The sequence below is a fragment of the Pseudorca crassidens genome, chromosome 9, assembly GCF_039906515.1.
Source record: "Pseudorca crassidens isolate mPseCra1 chromosome 9, mPseCra1.hap1, whole genome shotgun sequence".
Lineage (NCBI taxonomy): Eukaryota > Metazoa > Chordata > Mammalia > Artiodactyla > Delphinidae > Pseudorca > Pseudorca crassidens.
The window spans coordinates 95665181-95686040 of NC_090304.1; the positions used below are offsets into that span (position 1 = coordinate 95665181).

Here is a 20860-nt window from a genome sequence, read left to right on the forward strand (position 1 = left end):
TCGCTGCTTCACTTCACGGGGCGAACATGGCGCACAGCTGTCGGTGGCGCTTCCCCGCCCGACCCGGGACCACCGGGGGCGGCGGCGGCGGGGGGCGCCGGGGCCTAGGGGGCGCCCCGCGGCAACGCGTCCCGGCCCTGCTGCTTCCCCCCGGGCCCCTGGTCGGCGGCGGCGGCCCCGGGGCGCCCCCCTCCCCCCCGGCTGTGGCGGCCGCGGCGGCGGCGGCGGCGGCGGCCGCGGCGGCGGCGGCGGCGGCGGCGGCGGCGGGAAGCGGCGGGGTTGGTGTTCCAGGGGGAGCGGCCGCCGCCTCAGCAGCCTCCTCGTCGTCCGCCTCGTCTTCGTCTTCGTCATCGTCCTCAGCCTCCTCTGGGCCGGCCCTGCTCCGGGTGGGCCCGGGCTTCGACGCGGCGCTGCAGGTCTCGGCCGCCATCGGCACCAACCTGCGCCGGTTCCGGGCCGTGTTTGGGGAGAGCGGCGGGGGAGGCGGCAGCGGAGAGGTAAGGGGGCGAGGAACCCCCAGGTCCGGGGTCTCGACCCTCTGCGGAGCCCCCTCCCCTCCCCCATCCGGGATTGTGGAGCATCCCAATTCGGGGACCATCCTGGGGTCCCTGACCCGGGGCAGATGGCCCTCCCATCTCGGGACCCCCATCCAGGGGTGCAGACCCCCAGGCGTCCCCACCCCGGGGTTCGGACCCATCTGGCCGAGGGCGTTTGACCCCCCACCCTCCTTCCCCTGACCCTTCCCCACATCCTCTGGCACAGACCCCTCGCCCGGGTTTCCCATCCCGGGACTGAACCCCTCCTCCCTTTCACAGATTACCTCATCCGAGCGAGATTCCTCCCTCCCTCCCTCCTAGAGACTTGATCCCGCCACATCCTCGCCTCCCTCTCTGGGCAGATGTTTTACTCCTGGGGCAGTTTTCCTCTTGGGCATCTCTCGGGGGATGGCCTCATCCAAAGCCACGTTCTTTTCCCACCCTTGGGGACCGATGTCCCTTCTAGCACCTTGCTTTCGAAAACCTGATGAACCCTCGCTCCGTCCCCGGGCCAGGTCCCTACACTACCAGCCACTCCCCCTTCCTTCACCTCCACCCGCACCCCCCCTACCCCCAGCGGAGAGGTTCTCCCCTCATCCCGCCCTTCCCCACCAGGAAAAAGCTACTTTCCTCTCCACCTTGCCTCCCTTCGCCTTCTTTCCCTCTGAAGATAACGGCGATCTCCTCCTACAGCAGTCTGTTTCCCCCATTTTACAGAGCTGCAGTTTCTAGCCTATTGGTAGCAGGGGATTACTCTACCTTCACTCCACCCTTTCCCTCCTTTAGAATGAAGGATTAGTGGCATCTTCGAGGGGAAAATTGTCCACTGTTCCCTAGGCTCAGAGAAGAGCAGCTTTCCACCATTCCCCCTGGAGAGGAGGCAGGTTTTCCCTCCAGCTCTGGGGAAGGGGGCCCCCGTGAGGGGCGGTGTTTGTGGGGTACTTGGGCAGCATCCTCCCAGGGGAAGCAGCTGCTCTCCTACCCCACCCACTGCGCCTGAGAGCACGCAGTCTTCAAACCTAGCTCCCTCCCGCCCTTCTCCTTTTCTCCGTCATTTCATTATTGATCCACCTTTTCCTAGGCCAATCCTGGGGCTTGGAAGGGGTGGAGGAAGCAGGGTTGGGGTGAGGAGAGTAGATAAGGGACAGTTTTACTGTAGTGCGGTGGTGGTGGCTGCTTCTGGTTGAGAGAAAGAGGGTTATGAAGAGGTTATGAAGCAAAGTTATTCCTTAGAAGGAGTTAGCATTCTCTCTCTGATTTGTTTGAGGGGGACCCAAGGTGGATGAAGGATCTCCAGCTTTGCCCCTTCTCCATTTAGTACTGGGGCGAGAATGGGGATGCTTTGATAGGCATTATTCAGCTCCCTTCAGCCAAAAGGAAAGTTGCCCTGGGAAGGGAAGTTGAGTTCAGGTTCAGCCAGTGGCGTTGCGCATTTGTTTTACATTGGATGCAGAAGGGGGAGTTTGAATCGTAGGGGAAGGGGGAGAATGGGATGGGGGATGCTAGGAGGAAGAGCAGCTGCTAGGGGCTGAAGCGGAGGCGGGTAGGGGGTTGCTGCTTTGGAGTGCTCTTGATTGAAACAGAAAGGGAAAGATAACAACCAGCCGTTTCCTGCGTGCTCTGCCGTTGGTGCACACAAAATATCCTGGGCAAACCCCTCGTCCCCTATTGTGCCCCGCACCCCTTTAGATCTACAGAAAGATCCTGGGCAGAAGGGGAGGGAGGAGATCCCAGGGACCCTGGCCCCTCCTTTCAAGGAGCTGGCATTTTTTAGTTGTTAGTCTTCCTGCCTCCTTTTTTAAATCGTTTCTAAGGCATCCTGATCAGGAGACTGACAACAACCCGCCTTCTGACAGAGCAAGGAGGACATGATGGGGGCGTGTTCCTTGCGATGTAGCTAGCTGCAGCGTCCCTTTTCCCTGCCTCTCTCTGCTCTCTCTCCACCTCCTTTTCCCAGCCTTCAGAAGGCAGCTGCAGTCAGCAGGGTTGTTTGAGACTATTTATTGGTTGCTGTAGATTATTATTTTTTTTTTGAAAGGCCAATTCTGTATTTTTTAAGCTAACAACACAGATCCCATGTAGTTGGAGAACCAAAGGCCTCATACATGACAAAAAGACTGAACCGTTCAGGTTACTTGCATGGAGTTGGTGCTTAAATGTGAGTTGATTTTGCTTTTTTAAAAGATACAGCAGCAAAAAAAAAAAATAGACTTACTGACATTTCATTTACCTGCTTGTTTTCAAAATTGAGACTTGCCTGGTTATATGTAGAATATTAGCCCCATGTATATTTGAGTATAATAAGAAAGTCTCTATTAGGAGAAGTTAGTCTATTTTTAAGGGGATCCTGAGAAGCATTTTCTTCTTGTTTAGCATGCTTATTTATTTTATACTGAAGGACCAAATGTTCACATTCCAAATGTTGTTATCACATATTCAAAAGCAAAGTTTTATGCTGACAGCTTCCAATCATAGCTTTTCAAGAGACTGGTTAGAAAGAGAGCCACCTGGATTCAGGGACCTAATGTCTGGGCACCAGAATATTTTATCTGTTGGTCTTTGACAAATCACCTTTAAAGTTTTAATCAGGTGCTAACATTTTCTTATCCACTGGCATTATTTTGCTTAGCAGTAGTATGTAGTGTAAAGCCTGTCAAGGAAATGCAGTAATTTCAAATAAGATCATATTAATACCTTTTTTCTTTAAAACTTTTGCCTGAACAGTAGTTGCTACTTCATCATGAGGAAAGTGGTTGACTCCTTACATTAAACTTCAGTATTTTTTCTGAATTAGGCTTGAATGAGCTGTTGTTCCATTGGTAAGCCTTTTAGGTGGTAGTTTGAGTTAATCTAGGATGGGTTAATGGTATGCATTCATGAGTGCTAACCCATGGTATGGCTTAGTACTAAACCATGTGATTATATCCTTTGACCTGGTTGTTTTCAAGGTGGAAACCAAGCATTTTGTTACAGAGTCTTACAAATCAATGATAAAGTTCCAACAAGGAGGTTTAGGGTTCCCACGGGCTGACATAGAGTTCTAAAGATTGTTTCTTAGAAGTTGCTCACAGATCTGTATCAAGGCTTGTGTGGATTCATGAAGACATGGTTTGTGATCCAAAAGGATTCTAGCCTCTTTAAATTCTGGTTCGCTTTCAGTGAATAATGACTATAACTTCATAACAAAACGTAAGTTAATACTTATTGAATACTAAGCTAAGGTGGTTGAAAGGTGACAGAACTTCCATATCAGTTCCCTGTTTAAACTCCTTTAGCTGTAGAAGATTTGTCCTTTACTGTCATAGGTTCTGAACTTCCCTCGGGATTGATATCTCTCTGAGTAATAACTACATGTAAGAGTTCTTCATGACCAAGGTTTGTCAGAATGGGATTATTTTAAAAAATATATAGATGTTGCTGAACTCCTATTTGGGCTTTCTGTGTGACAATTATGAAGTAGAATTAGAGTTTTATTTGATTGAGCACTGTGAGAAATCACGGAGGTCTGCTTTTCCGCCTTCCCTTTCCCCTGCATGGTGTCAGGGTCCCACTTTTCTGAGGATTGTTTCAGGTGGTATATATGTGACTCTACTTTGCCATCTAATTAAACACAGTACAGCATCCTCTCTGTTGACTAGAATTTGGGCTGTTTTAATGTGAACCCCAGAAGTGGTCTATTTATCAGCAAGTAATCTTTATTACTTTCATAATCCAGTTACCATTCCTACCACCTCACAAAATGTTAAAAGCAGAATTTCCACCCTGATCATAACATGGCGAACTTTGATTAGATATAAATGGAAACCGAATCACAACATTGGTATGTATTTGTCTGTATTTGAAATGGCAGTTTAGTTCGGGTGGACTAAGGTGGGCTCTTGGGTTGGTCTTAGAAAAGATGGTGGTCCTGGAGTGGGAGAGTGTCTGTGATTTTTTTTTTTTTTGGATGTTCGTTGGGCATATGTGCCAAGAGTGGGAGTTGCTCCTTCATTACCTTCACAGCTAATCCTGAGCTGGGCAGAAGGAAAGTGAAGCAGAGAACACAAGTAGACTAGAAGAAGCCCCTCCGCGTGAAAGTCGATGGACATGGGCTCTCCTCGCACTCGTCTCTGTCACTCACCAGTCTGGACAGTTTCACTTTTAACTTGAAATTTCCGATCAGTAAAATGAAAAGGTTGGGCTAAAATGTCAGCGCAGGAATCTTTTCTGCTCCAGTATTCTGATTCCTCTCTGTTATATTAATTATTTGCTCAGGTCAGAACTTCTTATTCTGAATTTATTTAAAAAGTCAGAGTCAGTGAGCTTGTTTGGTAATTTTTTTTTTTCTTTTTTGGCTGCATTGGGTCTTTGTTGCTGTGCGTGGGCTTTCTCTAGTTGTGGCGAACGGGGGCTACTCTTCGTTGCGGTGCGCAGTCTTCTCATTGTGGTGGCTTCCTTCTCTTCTCACGGAGCACGGGCTTTAGGTGCGCGGGCTTCAGTAGTTGTAGCACACGAGCTCAGTAGTTGTGGCTTGTGGGCTCTAGAGCGCAGGCTCGGTCGTTGTGGCGCACAGGCTTAGTTGCTCCACGGCATGTGGGATCTTCCCGGACCAGGGATGGAACCCGCGTCTCCTGCATTGGCAGGCGGATTCTCAACCACTGTGCCACCAGGGAAGCCCTGTTTGGTAATTTTTAATGTCAGAGTGTACATTTGCCATTAAACTGCCATTATTATTGGGAAGAGAAATTTGAACTTGGTGGGATAGTTTTCATTGTATGGAAAAAAATGTAAGGATTTTATGGAAAAAGTTCTTTGCTGAAGTTGACCAATTTCATTTATAAGAAAAGTGAAGATAAAATTTTAAGTATAACTCATTATCTGGTGTTGAGAGGCCGTCTTGTTTGGCTAAATTTGTTTTCATGTTTTCAATATTGTAGATTCCTGACTCTCCAAAAGGGAAGTTATTTTCAGTCTAGGTGGTATATTCCTTTAGATGTGTGAGCTTTTAAATGAAAAAAATCCAATACACTAATGTATTTACAAATCCAAAGTGATGGTACCTACATTGCAGGGAGTAGTTGTTAATACGCTCTAAAACGTAGTTTAGTTTGTACTGATCATCACAAGTGCAGTCTTTAGAACTTTTCTTCATCTTTCGCTGAAAGGCATATCACTTGTCCCCATCTTTACCTTCCATCTAATTATCTTAAGGCACATGCTCTTGTAGGAAATCATCGTTCACAAAATAGTGATTGATCTTTTGATTGGAAGTTGAGAAGAGAAAATACTCCCATCTTGACTCCCCTCCCATCTCTGCTCACCTGGGAGCTGGCCTTCCATAGAGCAGCTGTGCAGGCTTAATACCCGTTGCCTTCCTTGCCCTGTGGCTGGGGGGGGTGGCCAACACTTGTTTCGCTTGCTCTGAGGCATAACAGACTGCAGTGCCTCTCTCTCCTTTGGAGACTCACTGTTTTAATTGTAGGTCTCCTAATTAAGATCTCTTTGTGCCTGCCCACATTCCACTAGTGTTGGCACAGAACTTCAGCTTCCTTCTAGCACTTAACTGAAGGCCTTCAGTCCGGCCTCTTGTGAATATCTTGTCTCTTTCCATTCTTCCTCTGCCAAGGTGGAGAGCCCAGTGGCATAGACCTATGAGAAAGGGGGAAGCTTTGTGACTATCACTACTTTGGGAGGAATTTATTCTAGGATTGCTGGGATGGGACCTTCTTTTGTTTGCATACGTTATTTTCAGGAATTAAGAAAAGTTAAATTACTAATGAGTCTGACATGAGGTACCTACATTTTAGTCAGATTCTTAACCCTATAGGCACTAGTAGGAAGAAGGAAGCTAAAGAGTTTACTATTAAAAAGTGTTTGTTTGGGTCTTATCTAGATTGATTTAAAGCTTGATAAATAAAAGCTTATGGAGTAAATCACAGACTTCGGGGTTTTGTGGTTGCGAAGACAATCAATCAAATGAAATTACTGATTGTTCCTAAATTGTATCAGATTTTAAAGCATAGAGTTAACTTTGATATTTGAATTAACTTTTTTGATTAGAAAAGACTGCAGGAGGATCTAGAAATTATTGAGTTAATTAAGAAAACTCTTGTAGCCTCCAGTATTTCCTGAGAAGATCAAGAATTGGCTAGGTTTCTAGAGCAGTTTCAGAAGCAGGGAAAGTAATTTTTCTGGAAAATGTAGCTTCACTTTAGTTCGCGTTATGTTAGTGCTCAAAATACAGCATGTCCTTTAGCGGATCTATATGTGCCATGCTAGAGGAAATGCAGTCTTTATTAAGAAGAAGGAATCTTGAGTCCTTCACCTGGACCCAGATGATTTCATTGATCACATCAGTATGAGGCGGACAAAGGGCTACTTTTTTGTTGTTGTTGTTGTCATTTCCTTGGTTGTGAAGAAGGCCTGAAAGAAGGAAGTTTATGGCATGCATGAAATAAAGCTGGAGGCCTGCGCTCTTATACCTGAGTGGGTGGTTTTATGGCCTAATTCTCTAATTGCTGGCATTTATGACAGTGTGGATGCAACTGGCCCTGTGGCTGAGGTGGATTATGTTGGGAATAGGGAGAGAAAAGGGGTCCTTTTGTTAGCCTTTTCATTTTCCCCCTCAATAACTTCTCTGAGAAAGCCCTGAGGAAATACAGAGACACTTGGACTGAGGGAATGGCATCCCATAAAATGGTTCTTTATGTTTTTAAAAAGGATGAGCTGCTTTTCTTGATCTATCCAAAGAAATCCATACCACCACTGTTAAATATTTCAATGAGCTTTGTACCTTGTCAGGTTACACACCAGGGGAAGCCAACCAGGAGGCTGGAGGTGCTGCTAGGCGTTTGCTTTTAAAGACTAAGACATTTGAAAGAAGAATGCTGCTGTGTGACTTGCAGTTGTTTTGGATGATATAAATCCCCTTGTAGGATTCGTATGAAACTTCTTAGAGTTCAAACTTGGTTTAACTTTTTAGATTTTGAATGCAACTATTCTAATGAGTTTTAGTTTTAAGGAAACAAAGATATAAATGTAAGAGTTAGTTGGCAGTTTTCTGTGCAGTGTATGAAAATTCCCCTTTCTTTGAAATGAGTAGTTGTTTTTCTGTTGGACAAATAGACTAAAGGGATTTCCCCAGCTGTTTTACCTTTAATTATCGCTTCAGCAGTGCCTTGTGGGGCACCAGTGGGTAGGAGCTATTCAACTGCCATTTATTTCTGGAGTTGGAGTTTTTTCCATATATTTTATCTGTTTTCTTGCATTTCTGTGTTTTGGGTTTGGTTGGAATGTTTGGGTGTAGATGTTTTGATGTCTCTCATCATTGAGAGCTATGAAGCTTTCTAACATTCGAATTGTTTTAGAGAGATCCAACCCTTATGGTCCACGCTTTGCTGAAGCATCATTGTTTCATTCTCATTTTACAGCATCAAAGTAATTGTGGCTTTCTGTCTTGAATTAGGGGAGTAACATTACTTGTGAGGAGTGTTTTTGGAGAAATTTTTTTTCACTAAGCTCTCCTTTGTACTATCTCAGTTCTAAAAACTGGGGAGTAGTTAATCACACGTATCTGTAATAAATATCTACACCTAAAGGAATAAATATTTACACGTGCTTGTATTCAACTTCTGTCCATCCATGAGTATTGACTGATTTTTAGATCAAACACAAGCATACAACATTGTCCCTAGATTATTATTGCCTTTAATTATAAGCAGTAAAACCATGTGGATAACATCTCTTTAAGCTTAGTTAATGAGGAAATCCTTTTGTAATCTCTCCAGCAAGGATTTTTTATTTGTGCATATGTAAATACCTTTACAAAGGAAGGACAGAATCTCATTATGTAATCTGTAATAGTGTGAGATAGTACAGCACAGTAATTAAGAGTTTATTAAGACCATGGGCTCTGGGTTCAGACTGCCTGGGTTCAAATCTTGGCTCCACTATTTATTAGCTGAATGACCTTGAAAAACTTTCTTAACCTCTCTGTGCTTCAGTTTCTTCATTTGTAAATCAGTGGTAATTGTGCTTCATAAGATTATTGTGAGGCTTAATTGAAATTATGCATGCAAAGTACTTAGCACTTTGCCTGGTACAGAGGGATCCCTAATTATTATTAGGACTCAGTAGGACTCAGATTGTAAGGACAGGAGTGCTTAATCTTTTTTTTTTTTTTCCCCCACCGAGGTAACAGGTTTTTTTTACTTGGAGGTATACATATATATGTGTACACATATATACCTATTCGAGTGCTATAATCTTGACTTTAGAATGTTCTTGATTTTGGTATGGGTGTCAAGTTCATCAGTAAGCTAGGTGGAACCAAACTGAAGCCAGTCACACATCTTGGTAACAGTGGGTACCGTTGGTATCCAACTAGAATGTTATTAGCGATAAGGCATAAAAGGGAATAAAAAGAACAGGACAGTAAATAGGCAGGTAGGTAACCAAGGAAGGCAGTGCCTTCATGAGTTGCATAACTGTCAAGCCAAGACAGCTATATTGGGGTTGCTACCCTTGGTCCCTGTAACTAGTGTTCCTTATCTTTTTGAGTATGAGTACTTGGTGATTTCCTAAAACAACTCGGAGGTTCTTCAGGCTTCTTGGCCCCCAAGTTCAGATTCATTAGTCTATACTTGGTAGCTATTTGACATTTGTTCTCAAGTTTTAGCTTAGGGCGAGTGGAGAGTAAGTGTTGGTCTGTGGAGATCAATGCAGCTAACAATTTAATTACAGAAGAAATGCTAAGTTGTAGGTTGGAACTTAACTTGAGAAATAAAAATAACCACGAGCAGAATAGTCAAAAACAAGTTAAACTTCACCTAGTAGAGGATAATATGCTTAAGGAGGAAAAATATAGTTCTCTTTTATCTCACTTAAAAAAAAAAAAGGGTTTGGGCTTCCCTGGTGGCGCAGTGGTTGGGAGTCCGCCTGCCGATGCAGGGGACGCGGGTTCGGGCCCCGGTCCGGAAGGATCCCGCATGCCGCGGAGCGGCTGGGCCCGTGAGCCATGGCCGTTGAGCCTGCGCGTCCGGGGCCTGTGCTCCGCGGCGGGAGAGGCCGCGGCAGTGAGAGGCCCGCGTACTGCAAAAAAAAAAAAAAAAAAAAGGTTTGCTGAAATACTTAATACACTGCCTTTTACAGATGAAGAAACCGAAATACAGACACGTTAAATAGGTTTCCTTAAGTCATATGGCTAGTAAGTGGCAGAGCTAGAATTCAAATCCAAATCTGTAACTATTCGAAGGCTTGTTCACGCTCTCTGCACTGTGGTACCTTCAGTCCCTTTCTCTTCTCAGCCCATCCAATAAATTTCTGAGGCTTGTCTGTGATACTATTGTATTGTTTCTTTAATGTGTCCCTGTTTTTCTGTTTTTACCATCCTACTTTAAATTTCCATTACCTTTGCATGGATTAAAACCATAAGCTCCTAACCGGTCTCACTGCCTTCCTTTTCACTGTATAGTGGTGCCAGTGGTTTTCTTAAATACAGATCTGATTCTGTCACTTTATTCCTAAAACCCTTTGACTACTCACTGAATGTAAAATAAGATTTAGAATTCCCAGCCCTTTATAATCTAGCTGGCCTACATTTCTACATTTTGAACATTATCTCCTGAACACACATTTTCACTTAAAGTGCTTCAACCATATTGAACTACCAGTCTATTAGATGTTCTCCACAGTCTGTGTGTACCTGCCTTTACACCTTTGCTAATGCCTTTCCTTTGCCTTAAAATGTTTCCCATCTTGACCTGCCTCTGACTTATTCATCTTTCATGGCTCAGTTCAGATCCCCAGATCCCAACTCTTCCGTGAAGCTTTCGAGATACCACTACTAGCTGAAATTCAACTTCTTTCCTGTTTTCTTACTGTACTTTACCTACCCTTAAAGAATTTACTCCAGAATACTTTGTGTTGTAAATACTTTTGATTGTGTCTGTCTTTCCCCCAATAGATTATGATTTCCTTAAGACACAGACCATTTCTGAGTCATCATTTGTGTTTTATATTGTTTACAGTGGTGACTTTTCATATAGAAGGTGATCAGTGAATGTTTGTTGAACTGAAAATTTGGTATACATACAACTTCTAGGAACACTTTGCAAGGACATATTGCATAAGCTATTATGTTGTTGAAGACTATTAGCAGGATAATTTTGAGTAATTTTGAAAAATAGTAAGCTAACTTAAGTACCGCAGAGGAAAGTCTTAAGAGCCATCAAAGGACATTTTTGTAAAAGTACCGATTAGGGCTTTAAAAGTGATGTTGAGTGTTATAAAGCAGAAACTAACACACCATTGTAAAGCAATTATACTCTAATAAAGATGTTAAAAAAAAAAAAGTGTTGAGGAATCCTGATGGGATGGCATCATCTTTTTTTTTTGCGGTACGCGGGCCTCTCACTGTTGTGGCCTCTCCCGTTGCAGAGCACAGGCTCCGGATGCACAGGCTCAGCGGCCGGCTCACGGGCCCAGCCGCTCCGCGGCATGTGGGATCTTCCCGGACCGGGGCACGAACCCGTGTCCCCTGCATCAGCAGGCAGACTCTCAACCACCGCGCCACCAGGGAAGCCCGGCATCATCTTTTATATAGATAATGCTGGCACTGATCACCCACTTACTTGAGTGTTGTTTCCACTTCTAGGTTCCTCAACTTAGAGGGGATGAGGGTACCTTGGAGAGGTTTCTGAGGAGACTCAAAAGATGATTATATGATTGGAAGTCAGACCTATGAGGAAAGGTTGGGAGAATGAAAAGTTAAGAGGCAACTTAATAACTCTTCAAAAAACATGAATGGATCCATTATTAGGAATGATAACCAGCTGTTTTCCAGCTCTACTGATGCTAAAATAAGAGAAAAATAGGTTTAAATTGAAGCAAAGGGTAGTTGTGTAAGGAACTTGTTGCTAATGATGGTTTTCATTATAGTGATGGCGAAAAGATTACCGAAATAATTTTATGATCTTCTCTGGAGGTGAATTTTAAAGGACAGGAGTCCTGCCTATGTATGTGTAAAATGACTTCTCAAGCTACCTTCTCATTCTCTGAATCAATAAGTATATTTCTGTTTAGATCCTAGAGGGCATGGATCATGTTTTATACTTTTTAATATTCCCCAAGGGGTCCTAGGGTCTCACTGGCTCCCTAAGAAGTATTTGAATTGTCAGTTTATGGCAATAATTAACTTTCAGTAGTAAGCTCCAAAGAAATGTCTTTATGAAATGATTTTTTTGTGTGTGAAATGATTTTATAGTGGTTTTATAGGAGAATAAAAACTTAGAAAATGAGCTAAGAGGGAGCTAAGAGGGAAACCTTAAACATCAAGAGAAACCAGGGAAAGTAGTAGATGTGGTCTCAATATAGGAAACAAATAAATATTTGTAGCTTTTATGTCCATTTTCAGTTGTAGTCTAAAGAGCTGTGCTTCAGAATATCACTTGTTAAGGGTATCACTGCTTGTGGATGCATTATAACAAGTGCTTTGTAAATCCTTTCCAGTCTAATAAGTTGGCTTCATGTGAATGAGGATTATAAAGGCCTCTGACCCTTGGCTTTTGAGGCCATGAGGAGGGCTTACATTACTTAGAATGAAACCTTTTTAGATATGTTGGGTTGCGAAAAGCATTTCCGGTACAGTCAGAATGAAAACTGTGAATTGGGATTATTCATATAGATTACCAAAAGTCTGGGCAGAGCTGATATTAACACCAGCTCATTTTCCTACTAGCTCTTAGTCGCAAAACCTTGAGTGGGTTATTGAAGCTTTAGGACTTCGGAATTTAGTACTGGAATTGTGTATAATTTCCTTCTTGTAGATAAATGGATACTAGGCTTATTTAAGGTTATTTGGCTTTAAATATTAAAAATATAATGAATATTTTCTAAGTTTCGTATAGTAAATGCTGTCTACTGTTAACCAGATCATCTCATAAAATGACTGGAGTTCAAAGGTGAAGCTGGATTGTTGCAGGGATTCTGCAAGTGGTGGCAAAGTGAAGGGCAGCTTGATTCCCTAATTGTAAAATTGGTGTCATTTGAGAAACTGGGAATTGGAAATATAAGGGAGGCATACTTTTCCCGTAACTTTTTTTTTTTAAATTTTTATTTATTTTCTTTATTTATTTTTGGCTGCATTGGGTCTTTGTTGCTGTGCGCGGGCTTTCTCTACTTGCAGTGAGCCGGGCTACTCTTCATTGCGGTGCAGCGGGCTTCTCCTTGCAGTGGCTTCTCTTGTTGCAGAGCACAGGCTCTAGGCGCCTGGGCTTCAGTAGTTGTGGCTCGCAGGCTCAGTAGTTGTGGTGCACAGGCTTAGTTGCTCCGCGGCATGTGGGATCTTCCTGGGCCAGGGCTCGAACCCGTGTCCCCTGCATTGGCAGTTGGATTCTTTTTTTAAAAAAAAAAAATAATAAATTTATTTATTTATTTATTTATTTATTGGCTGAGTAGGGTCTTTGTTGCTGCACGCAGGCTTTCTCTAGTTGTGGCGAGCAGGGGCTGAGTGGGGGCTACTGTTCATTGCAGTGCGCGGGCTTCTCATTGCGTTGGCTTCTCTTGTTGTGGAGTACGGGCTCTAGGAGCGCGGGTTTCAGTAGTTGCAGCATGCAGGCTCAGTAGTTGTGGCTCACGGGCTCTAGAGCACAGGCTCAGTAGTTGTGGCACATGGGCTTAGTTGCTCCACGGCATGTGGGATCTTCCTGGACCAGGGATCGAACCCGTGTCCCCTGCTTTGGCAGGCGGATACTTAACCACTGCGCCACCAGGGAAGCCCTGGCAGGTGGATTCTTAACCACTGCGCCACCAGGGAAGCCCCTTTTCCCGTAACTTTCAATTGCTCCTCATACAAGTAGAAATTCAGAAAACAAAAGATTATAAAACGGCAAAGAATAATTCTCATGATTCTTTTTTTTTTTTTTCGGTACGCGGGCCTCCCACCGCCGCAGCCTCCCCCGTTGTGGGGCGCAGGCTCCGGACACGCAGGCCCAGCGGCCACGGTCCACGGGCCCAGCCGCTCCGCGGCACGCGGCATCCCCCCGGACTGGTGCACGAACCCACGTCCCCCGCATCGGCAGGCAGACTCCCAACCACCGCGCCACCAGAGAAGCCCTCTCCTGATTCTTTATTCTACTTGAGAGATTCCAGTGTTGACTAATAAAATACCAGGGACTTTTTTTTTTAAGTAAGTTAATGCCACCTAATGTGTGCTTCTCAGAATGTGGTGATGAAACTTCCAAATATGATGTAGTAGTCAGAAGAGTCAGTTGGTTTTTTATGTTAGTAAGAACACAACTTCCCAACTCATATATTGTACATTAATTCCTCAAAAATGTTAGGTCAAAATGGTGTTGGCTGACTTAGTAGCTTTGTTGTTTTGCCAAAGGGATTATTTACTTTTGTCATGTAACTTCACTTTGCTCCTTCAGAAAACTGGCTTTTTGGAGAGATAACTCTTTTTACCTTTAGAGGAAAGAAAGTTGTGAATTTCTCAATGTTACTTTAGTTGCTGTTGATCATTCGACAGCCCAGAAGGAAAGATGCAACCTGACTTTTGCAGCAAGATCAGAACAAGCTGGAAGAAAGAACTACAAATTTTATAATAGAAACTTGTAGTTGAATGAACATATAGCTCAAAATGAAGTTAACTGCTGAAAGTTGGCATATGGAGGACCAAAACCTCTTGTAATAAAAAGAACCATCTCTGAAAACAGTGTTGGTGTTTGTTTAATTTTTCCAGCCTATTCAAGTGGATCTGGTCATTTTGTGGTACTTTCCTGTTAAACAGAGACGAATAAACCCTGTCATTGTGCTGATTAATTTAATTTCTACAGTATATAAGTGGGCTTATTTCTTTTGCTTCAGCAAGTAGATAAACCAGTTCAGACTTGGAACCTAGGAGTTTGGAAGTCCTGATTTTTGTTTGTTTGTTTGTTTTTTAAGGTCGTGTGAAGTGATTTGGGGCATTGCCAAGAATCTGTATAGCTTACTATCTGATGTAGTGCATTCATTTTGCCTTTTTTTTTTTTTTTTTTAAAGACAATGAGCTTCTTTTTGTCGACCGCTTTTTCCGGAGCAGGATGGGTGGAGTTCACCTGTCTCATTTGTTTAGCTGTTTTGAGCATCTTTGCTTCTTGCTCTTGTTGATAATGGAGTGAGGATGAGGAACTACTTCTTTCTTTAATTACAAAGTGGGTATCATTTGTATTTCTTAGGTGAGAGTTGCTAGGTAGAATTGAATTAAATATTTGAAAACAATTTCATTCTTGTGTGGGTGAAAATTTTACCAACTATTGTTATTGAAGAACATTGTGTTACTGTCTTTGCACTCTTTAATCCTAGGTGGCTTTGGGGGTTAACATTTCTCAGTATCAGGCAGAGGTCATATTTAAAACAGTGTAAATCTCTTCCTATCTGTTTTGCATTCAAACAGCCACAGTTCTCTTTGAGGCACCAGTAGCCAGAGAGAATCTGGCCTTGGCCCTGTCCCTGCCATTCTGTTGACAAGAGACTATGATGTCAGTTCAGTAACTGTGTACATTTCTAGACTGCTTGGATTTCAGAAACCATCTTGGCTTAAGAAGTTTGTCTCCTGATATCTGTGTAATTGACTATGCTTGAGTATTTTATTCTTTTCCCTTCTTATAAATTCAAAAACACCATTGTTAAATTCACTTTTTGGAAATGATTTACAGGTGTCACTATCTTTTTTTCTTTTACAAATGGTGAAAAACTGCTTGCAAAGAGGCTCATCTTCCTCCTAAATGGCATTCATAAACATAGCACTCTACAGAGTAAGAAACGGTGACTGGAAATCTAATCTGTTTTTCAAAGAACATCTTTTATGTACCAGGCAGATGACCAAGTATTGGGGCATTAGCATTGAACAGGTCCCTTCCCCCCTTCCCTCATGGAACTTACTGTCTGATTTCTCTTTACTGAGCTCGGCTTAAAATATAGCATGAATATAAATACTAAAATTATAATACCTTGCAAGATACTTTGGAAGTTGGTAATTTGAAGGCCAAAGAAAGCTCTCAAAACTAATATTAACAGAACTGTTCTTGGGAGCAATTCAAATAGTAGTCTTCATTTACTGATTTACTGATTCTTGAGAGTCAGTTATACCAGGTGTAATATGTGAATCAAGATATGAATCAAGATATTTAAAGTACGCCCAGGGTATTTTTTTTTTTTTTTTTGCGGTACGCGGGCCTCTCACGGTTGTGGCCTCTCCCGTTGCGGAGCACAGGCTCTGGATGCGCAGGCTCAGCGGCCATGGCTCACGGGCCCAGCCGCTCCGCGGCATGTGGAATCTTCCCGGACCGGGGCACGAACCCGCGTCCCCTGCATTGGCAGGCGGACTCTCAAGCACTGCGCCACCAGGGAAGCCCACTCCCAGGGTATTTAATAGCTTTCCCCTTCCTGTTAAAAGGGAACTTAAGCACTAGCACATCCTTTACTGCCTTCTACAACTGAAGAAGTGCCACTCTCCACTTGTACTCTGGATTCCATCCCCTCTCATCTACTCAGGGTCATTCCTGCAGTTATTCCCCCTCTCTCCTGCATCACCAGTTTCTCTCTCATCAACATATAAAACTGTCTTAATATAATCCTTGTTTTAAAAAACCCTTGACCCCAGGTCCTCCCCCAGCTACTACCCAATTTTCTGCTCCCTTTCACAACAGAACTCCTTGAAAGTGCAGTATGTAATTGCAGGTGCCACTTTCTCACCGCTCAGCCACTCCTCAACCCCTGCAATTGGGCTTTTATCCCCATGACTCTAGGAAATTGCTCTTATCAAAATCCTCAAGGGCCTCTCTCTTGCCAGATTGAATAGATAATTCTCAGTCCTCCTCCTGTTCAACCTTTGGGCAGCATTTGAACCAGGTGACCACTCCCTTCTTGAAACACTCTTTTCTTGGATTCTGTAACACTACACTCATCTGCTTTTTTCTTAACTCATTGGTTATTAATTTTCAGTATTCTGTATGGCTTCCTTCCTCTGCTTAACTCCCCTGAATGCTGGCGTCACCTAAGAGTCTGCCTTTGGCCACCTTCTCTATCTGTGCACTTGTCCTTGGTGACCTCATCCAGGCCTCATCTGTATGCTGAGGACTCCTAAATCTTTGTCTCTAAACCTTGACTACTTCTTTGAGTCCCAGGCTTGTATTTCCAGCTGCCTATTTGACGTTCCATTTGCGTAATAATAATAAGCATGTTGAGTGTTTATCGAGTGTTGTGGGTCAGGCAGTATTCTCAGTGCTTCTCATGTATCATCTCACCTAATCTTGCCCACCTGCTGAGGTAGCCACTGCTATTCCCAGACAAGGAAACAGATATGCATTGAAGCACTTGGATATTTAGTAGGTATCTTACACTTCCCATGTCCAGAAAGTCTTGATTTTCTCCTTTCTCCTTGTTTCAGAATGACTCTGCCCTTTACCCAATAGCTCAGGCCTAAAATTTGAGAGTTATCCTTGATTTCTCTCTATATTCACATTCCAAATAACCCATCAGCAAATTCTGTCTGTACTACCTCCAGAATACCTTAAATCCAACTTCCTCTTATTAATTCTCCTACCAAAACCCCACACTTGCCCATTATAATCTTTTGGTTGGACTATTCCCTTATCTCCCTGCTTGTGTTCTTACCTCAGTGAAGTTTGTTCTTCACAGAGCAACTGTAGATTCCATGTGTAAATCAGTCAGATCTTACCATTCCCTCACTTTAAACATGTTGGTATCTCTCCCGCATCTCCATTCTCCCCACTGCTTGGATAAATCCAGATTTCTTACCCTGTCTGGCAAAGCCGTACATGATCTGGCCTCTGGTCAGGTCTGCTTCTTCCAGCACCACCTCTTCTCATCTCACTCATTCTGCTGCACGGCCACACTGGCCTTTTGGTCTGTCATACATGCCATGCTCGTTGCTGTCTCTGGGCCTTTGTACTTACTATCTAGCTAGAATACTGTGCCACCTAGATCTTTATATGTCTGTCTTTTTCTCATCATTTAGGTCTAAATCTGGGTTCAGCCACTTTTTTTCTGCAAAGGGCCAGATGGTCTCTGTCGCAACGACTCCCCCCTGCTGTTGTGGTCCAGGAGCAGCCATAGACAATACAGAAATGATGACACATGGGGCTGTGTGCCAATAAAACTTTATTTATGCACACTGAAATTTGAATTTCTTATAACTTTCATGTGCATAAAATATTCTTCTTTGGATTTTTTTAACCATTTAAAAATGTTAAAAACCATTCTTAGTTCATGGACTGAACAAACCAGGTGGCAGTCCAGATTTGGCCTGTGGCCCACAGTTTGCCAAGGTCAGAAGCCTTTTCTGACCACCCTAGTGAAAACAGCCCTCACAGGTAACCCCCATCAATCCTTCACGCCCTCATTGCGTTCTTTATTTGTTACATGGTTATTTTCTCATGGGGCAGGAATTCTGTCAGTTCTTCACCTGTGTAGTCTAAAACAGTGCCTGGCAACACTCAGTAAATACTTGCTGGAGTGATTGAATGCCAGTCCCATTTGAATTTTGGCTGTAGGCTGCTATCTGCTCTCCAGTTATTCAGTCTCTTTCCTACTCTAATTTCATATGTATGTATCTAGAATAAACTTCAAACTTCAGAGTTATGCCTTGTCTACATTCGAGACCCAAAGGTAGCTCCTGCTGCGTATTGGATGAGCTTTGACCATACCATCCTAGAATTAACAAGGTTCTGATACTTTGTCTTTGATCTTGGCCCTGCTGTGGCTACCCCTTTCCAACCAAATCAATTTTTATCAATTTTTGCATCTGGTTTCCCACTTCTCCCCATTACCCCCTCCCATTTATTCTTTTTTTAAAAAAATATTGATCGATTGATTGATTGATTGATTTGGCTGCACCGGGTCTTAATTGTGGCACTGGGGATCTTTGTTGCAGCATGCGGAATCTCTGGGGGGATCTTTAGTTGTGGCATGCGGGATCTAATTCCCTGACCAGGGATCAAACTTGGGCCCCCTACACTGGGAGCGTGGAGTCTTAACCGCTGGACCACCAGGGAAGTCCCTCCCTCCCATTTATTTATTTATTTTTTTAATTCTTTTTTAAAAAATAAATAAATTATTTATTTTGGCTGCGTTCGGTCTTCGTTGCTGCACGCGGGTTTTCTCTAGTTGCGGTGAGCGGGGCTACTCTTTGTTGCAGTGCGGTGGCTTCTCTAGTTGCGGAGCATGGGCTCTAGGCACGCGGGCTTCAGTAGTTGTGGCATGTGGGCTCAGTAGTTTTGGCTCGCGGGCTCTAGAGCACAGGCTCAGTAGTTGTGGCGCACGGGCTTAGTTGCTCCGCGGCATGTGGGATCTTCCCAGACCAGGGCTCGAACCTGTGTCCCCCGCACTGGCAGGCGGATTCTTAACCACCGCGCCACCAGGGAAGCCCTCCCATTTATTCTTAATCAGCCATTGTCCATGATTTATTTCCTTTAGAGCTACGGTCTAAAAAACTTTTGTAGGTTGTGAGCTGCTTTTTTTCTTTGAGAATCTGAAGAAATCTGTGTCTCTCGTCTGGCAGATGCCCATATAAACAGAGTTTTGCCTGTGATTTCAGCAAACTCTCTAAGCTTAACTCCTGCCTATCAACTTGTCTGCAACTAAATGCACGCTTAGCCCCTTTTCTGATAGAGAGCTCCCTTCCGTTGCACTTTGTCTTCATTCTCTTTCAGTGCCAACCCCTCCTCCCCATCCCTTTCCCATTTATTAGCGATTTGCTGTTGAGAATTTTCAGTCTCTTCCTGGCTGCTGTGTTCTCTTTCAGCATGTAAACACATTCAACTCAAAAAGTAGTCCTGGGGCTTCCCTGGTGGCGCAGTGGTTGAGAGTCCGCCTGCCGATGCAGGGTACACGGGTTCGTGCCCCGGTCCGGGAGGATCCCACATGCCGCGGAGCGGCTGGGCCCGTGAGCCACGGCCGCTGAGCCTGCGCGTCCGGAGCCTGTGCTCCGCAATGGGAGAAGCCACAACAGTGAGAGGCCCGCGTACCGCAAAAAAAAAAAAAAAAGTAGTCCTGGACTTCCCTGGCTGTCCAGTGGTTAAGACTCCACAGTGGGGGGAAACTAAGATCCCACGTGCTGTGCGGTGCGGCCAATAAACAAACAAACAAACAAATAAGTAATCCCTCCAGGCACATCTTTCCTTACGTTGTGCCCATCGTGTCCTTTCCCATGTAATTGAGTTTTTCCGAAAGAGTGGTCTATACTGACTTCCATTTTTGTCACTTTTTAATCACACCTTGACCCACTGCGCTTTGGTTCCTCCTGCCTCTAACACTGCCTTGAAGTTGACCTTGGTAAGGTCATAGGTGACCTCCCAGTTTTGGTATCCTCTGTACAAAATCCTTTTGTATCCCTCCCCAACTTGGCCATCTCTTGATGCGTATTCTTCCCTTGACTGTTCTGTACTTAGATACATGATCTGTCTCCTTGGCCATTCCATCTCTATCTCCCCCCTTAGCGTCCCTTTCCCCTGTACGTGAAGTGTGGGTATTCCCTGGGGATCTGCCGTGTATCCTCTTTTTCTCTCTGTATTCTCTCCCTGGGTGACTGTTTATATACACAGTTTCAGCATTCATAAATTCATTGAATCAGATGCGCTTTCTCCAGATCATTATATCTTACAACTTGGACAGACATTTCAAATTCATGCTTCTAAACTGATTTCCCTCCTGCTCCTAGAAACCTCTCTTCTTTCTTTTTTCCCAGTCTTATAAATATATCACCATAAACCTAATCAACCTAAGCCCAACACCTGCAAGTCTTTACTGATTCTTTCCATCCCCTGAACCCTTTATATTGAAACCTTGTTCATTTTGCCTCCTAACTGTCTATGGAATCTGCCCTTTTCCTTAATCCCCATTGCCACTGCAGTCATTTTATAGCTGTTCTTACTGCCTCTGGTTTTAAAGGCAGTCTCTACTTCCCCACTGCTGTCATAGTGATCTTTTGAAAATATAAATCTAATCATGCTTCTCTCCTGCCCGAAAGTGTTACTGATGAGCTGTAGCCCTCAGGATGAGGCCCACACTTCCTTGAAGATAAACTTCAAACTCAGAAAGGCATTTAAGGCCTTTCATGATCTGCCTCTGCCTTTTTTCCTCCTCAATATCTTATGCTCCTTTCCCACATCAGCTAGGGCCTCAGCCCTACTGAACTGTCTGTAATTTCACTCCATGCCATGGTCTTTTGTATCTCTGTGCCTTTGTATGTGTTATTCTTTCTGCCTGAAATATCTCCCTTCAACCCTAATTTACCATCCTTTAGAAGTTTGAGTAGGCTTTCACCCTTTCTGCAGTGGCTTTCC

The 20860-nt window shown here is 43.9% G+C and overlaps 1 protein-coding gene across 5 annotated transcripts in view; it reads left to right on the forward strand.

Moving 5' to 3' along the window:
- Window positions 1-20860, forward strand: part of KMT2A (lysine methyltransferase 2A) — a 73848-nt gene continuing 52988 nt past the window's right edge. For 2 of the 5 annotated variants that reach the window (XM_067751186.1, XM_067751187.1), the window contains exons 1-2: window positions 1-497; window positions 2596-2694. In XM_067751186.1, the coding sequence (XP_067607287.1) occupies window positions 27-497; window positions 2596-2694 (570 nt within the window). In that variant the 5' untranslated portion in view covers window positions 1-26. The remainder of the gene's footprint in view (window positions 498-2595; window positions 2695-20860) is intronic. The other 3 variants (XM_067751188.1, XM_067751190.1, XM_067751191.1) reach the window with 2 other exon arrangements.